General features: G+C 36.4%; 1 protein-coding gene across 1 annotated transcript; it reads right to left on the bottom strand.

The window, feature by feature from the left end:
• Nucleotides 1-1185: 1185 nt before the first annotated feature.
• On the bottom strand, nt 1186-1875 carry LOC141640518 (uncharacterized). Its single transcript, XM_074449289.1, has one exon. The coding sequence runs from the start codon at nt 1873-1875 to the stop codon at nt 1186-1188; it is 690 nt and encodes a 229-aa protein (XP_074305390.1).
• Nucleotides 1876-3700: the final 1825 nt, after the last annotated feature.

A 3700-nucleotide genomic window follows, 5' to 3' on the forward strand; every position in this document is an offset into this window, starting at 1 on the left:
TCTTCAATTTTTAATTTACTTGCTTATTTAACGGACTAATATTTTTAATTTAATTGATTATTTCACGGACTAAAATATCTACCGTATATTTTTTTTTAGATAGATGATGGATTGATGGTTGGACACAGAAATTAAATAAGAATTGTGATATTGGGTAGTTTTTAGGAATTAGTAAATTGAAGAATATTGCTCAAATTCTTGTATGGAGTTTTGATACGCATTAATATAGGTGTTATATTTCATTTCCTTAAATTTTCTCTTCCAAATATATTTAGTAACTGTATTTTAGGAAACATTATTTTTCAGGTGAACAATATAATATTTTAGGGTAATGTAATAAGTAAGGAAATAACAAAGTGTTCTTAAACATGAGCGGGAAAATTTGTAATAGAGAGTTGCCATGTGTACGGGTGGTTTTTCTATTATAATTGTATAAATAGATAGATGATCATGCCACTGATGTAAATCTCGCTTGTAAGTAATGTAAAGAGTCTCTTCTTGTGGCGCCACAAACTACGAAGAATCGATTAGAAAGTCTATCTTCATTGTGATTGCCCATGGTCCAAATAAGCATATCCAAAATTGTTCACAAAAATAAGTCGATTAAAATAGTTTGATAAGAGCAATTAAACTAAACAATAAAATTGGTGATAAAAGATAATTATAATTCAAAACTATTTTGAGAGATTAGAAAACATTCAATGAGTAGATTATACAACCTGTTGTATGTAGTTGTATGATGTAGAATCCGAGCTGTGTACTAAAGTTTTCGAGTTTTGTTTAAAAGAATTTGAGCTATGCCATAAAGTTTTTGAACTCACACACTTAAACATAAAAAAATAAACTCTTACAAAACTCAGAAAAATTACACATAAGCTCAGATTAATGTAAAAGGTTGTACAATGCTTATTTTTTTTTTTTTTTTTTTGGGAAAGTGTAAGTATATTATATCAACAAAATATACATCATCCGAGTTCAGTACAAAGGACGTATAACAACCATGACCAAAACTACATCAAGATTGGGATAAATAAATCAATGTAAATTCCTAATCCATGTTTCATGAGAGGTAGTGATAGCTGAAGAATTCCTTGCCCAAAACCTGGATAAAATCCCTTGAATAGCCTGAGGGACAATCACCCTGGGATGAGTCACCTGCTGCATAAGTCTAGCTTTGTTACGTACTTACCATATCAAGTAAGTTAAATAAACATGGCAAGCACATATGATTCTTCTTCTGAGTATGCTTCTCCTTCTCCCTCTGCTATTCCATTGCATAATGTCATTGGGATTAAAATCCACCTGAAGCTTTGCCTGCAGTAAAGAGACACATCTGCTGCTAAAAGAACACCCAAAAAACAAGTGGTTATGGTTTTCAGTCGCATTGTGACAAAGATAGCAGGTCATATCAGGGTCTCCACCCATACGAGCTAGTCTATCCCTAGTAAGCAATCTACCAAGCTTTACTGCCCAGAAAATGAAAGAGGTCCTAGGCACATTCATAGAATTCCAACAGATCTTCCACCTACGAGGTAGACTCTGTCTCAACCAGTTATAGCCTGCCTTGATAGTGTAATCATCAGAAGAGCCCAACCACAGATCAGAGGTGTAAGCAGTCCTCACCTTAGCCATGATATGAGCAATTTTTTTCCAAGACCAACTGCAATCTTGTGGAGGAGAGTAGTTGGTCCAGTGATACCCCTTCAAGTAGACATGATTAATCCATCTCACCCACAAGTGATCTTTCTTAGAAGCAATCCACCAAACATATTTCCCAAGCATAGCAGTGTTCCAAATTTTGGCATTTTTAAGGCCTAAGCCCCCCTCTTCTTTGGGTGTACAGCATTGATCCCAATTGACAGCAGGAGCATGCATATAAGAGTTTGTACCCCCTCAAAGATAGTTCCTGCAGATACTATCTATTCTATTCATGATGCAATTGGGAATAAGGAAAATGGAGGCCCAAAGAAGAGTGCAAAGTATGAAGAACGGAGGTGACTAAGGTAAGTCTACCAAAGATAGGAGAGATGCTTAGCCCCCAAGCCCTAATTCTTGCAAAGTAATCCTATCAATCAATTTCCTTCCCTCATTCTTAGTTAGTTTCTTAGAGGAAATAGGGATGCCTAAGTACTTGAAGGGAAGAGATCCTTCCTTAAACCAGTAAATTTGTAAAATATCGGTCTTTACCAAGATCGACCCCATTAAAATAAATTTCAGTCTTTTCTTTATTAAGACACAAGCCAGATGCTGCTGAGAAAGTAGAAAAGGCTCTACGTATCCACATAATAGAAATATCATTGCCTTTACAGTAGAGGAGCAAATCGTCAGCAAAAAGCAAGTGATTCAATTTCAAATGAGCACACATGGGATGGAATCGAAATTAACTCAAGCGCCCAACCACGTAAGGATTCTAGACAAATAATCCATACAGATAGTGAAAAGGAGAGGAGACAAAGGATCCCCTTGTCTAAGTCCTCTCTTACCTTGAAAAAAACCAAAGGAATTCCCATTTAAAGATAAAGAGTAAGAAGGAGTAGTAACACAAACCATTATCCAGTTAATGAACCGCTTAGGAAGTTCAAAGCATGAAGCATCGATGCAAATAATCCCACTCAACACTATCATAGGCTTTCTTCAAATCAATTTTGAGAAGACAACGAGGAGATGCAGCCTTTCTCTGATACAATCTTACAATATCTTGGCAAATTAGGACATTTTCCACAATGTTCCTATCCTTATTAAAACCTCCTTGACTAATGTTCACAATGTCAGGAAGAATCTCACCCAATCTATTGCATAATAGCTTAGCAATACATTTATATAAGGTGTTGCAGCAGGCTATATGTCTAAATTCCAGCACACTCTTAGGGTTAGAAACTTTGGGAATCAGGGTAATATTGGTAGTATTAAGTTGTTTAAGTAGCTTACCAGTAAGGAAAAAATCTTTCACAGCAGAACATACATCATCACCAACAATTTCCCAGGAGTCTTTAAAAAACTGACCGGTGTAGCCATCAGGACCAGGACTTTTGGAGGCAGGAATAGAGAATAGGCAGAGTTTAATCTCCTCATTGGTGACAGGCCTGAGTAATATATTGACATGGTGCTCGAATGCAATTGCAGTTTCTAAGAGGTTTATGGACCTTAACAAGATATTCTTAGAGGATCCTAGAAGGTGAGAATAGTAATCCAAGAAAGCCTTCTCAATAGCTTGAGGTCCGATGTATGGAACCGGAAGCATCAACTATTTGGTAGACCTTATTATGAATCTGTCTAGCTTTGATTTTACTATGAAAATATCTTGAATTCTCATCACCCCACAGATTCCAATCCACCTTAGCTTTCTGATGCAGATAACTAGCTGAGGCTTTGCTCAGGTTTCTATAAGATTCAGCAGCCACTTATTCAGCAACAAGTATTTGCTGATCATGAGGGTTAGAGTGCATCTGAGACTGAAGGTCATCTAGAAGAAGTTTAGCAATCTCAGTACTCTTTTCAATGTCAGTAAACTTGTTTTTGTTCAGAGATTTCAGGGGCTTCCTTAAAGCTTTGAGTTTAGAAACAACTTGGAACATTCTAACCCCTGCTATAGGCTTCCTCCATTCCTGGATGATGATATTAGTGAATGAAGGGTCCATGCTCCACATGTTGAAATACTTAAAAAAGGGTCTTCTCTTATGCTCAGTATTTCTACGTTGAC

The sequence above is a fragment of the Silene latifolia genome, unplaced genomic scaffold, assembly GCF_048544455.1.
Source record: "Silene latifolia isolate original U9 population unplaced genomic scaffold, ASM4854445v1 scaffold_88, whole genome shotgun sequence".
In the NCBI taxonomy this organism is placed as follows: Eukaryota; Viridiplantae; Streptophyta; class Magnoliopsida; order Caryophyllales; family Caryophyllaceae; genus Silene; species Silene latifolia.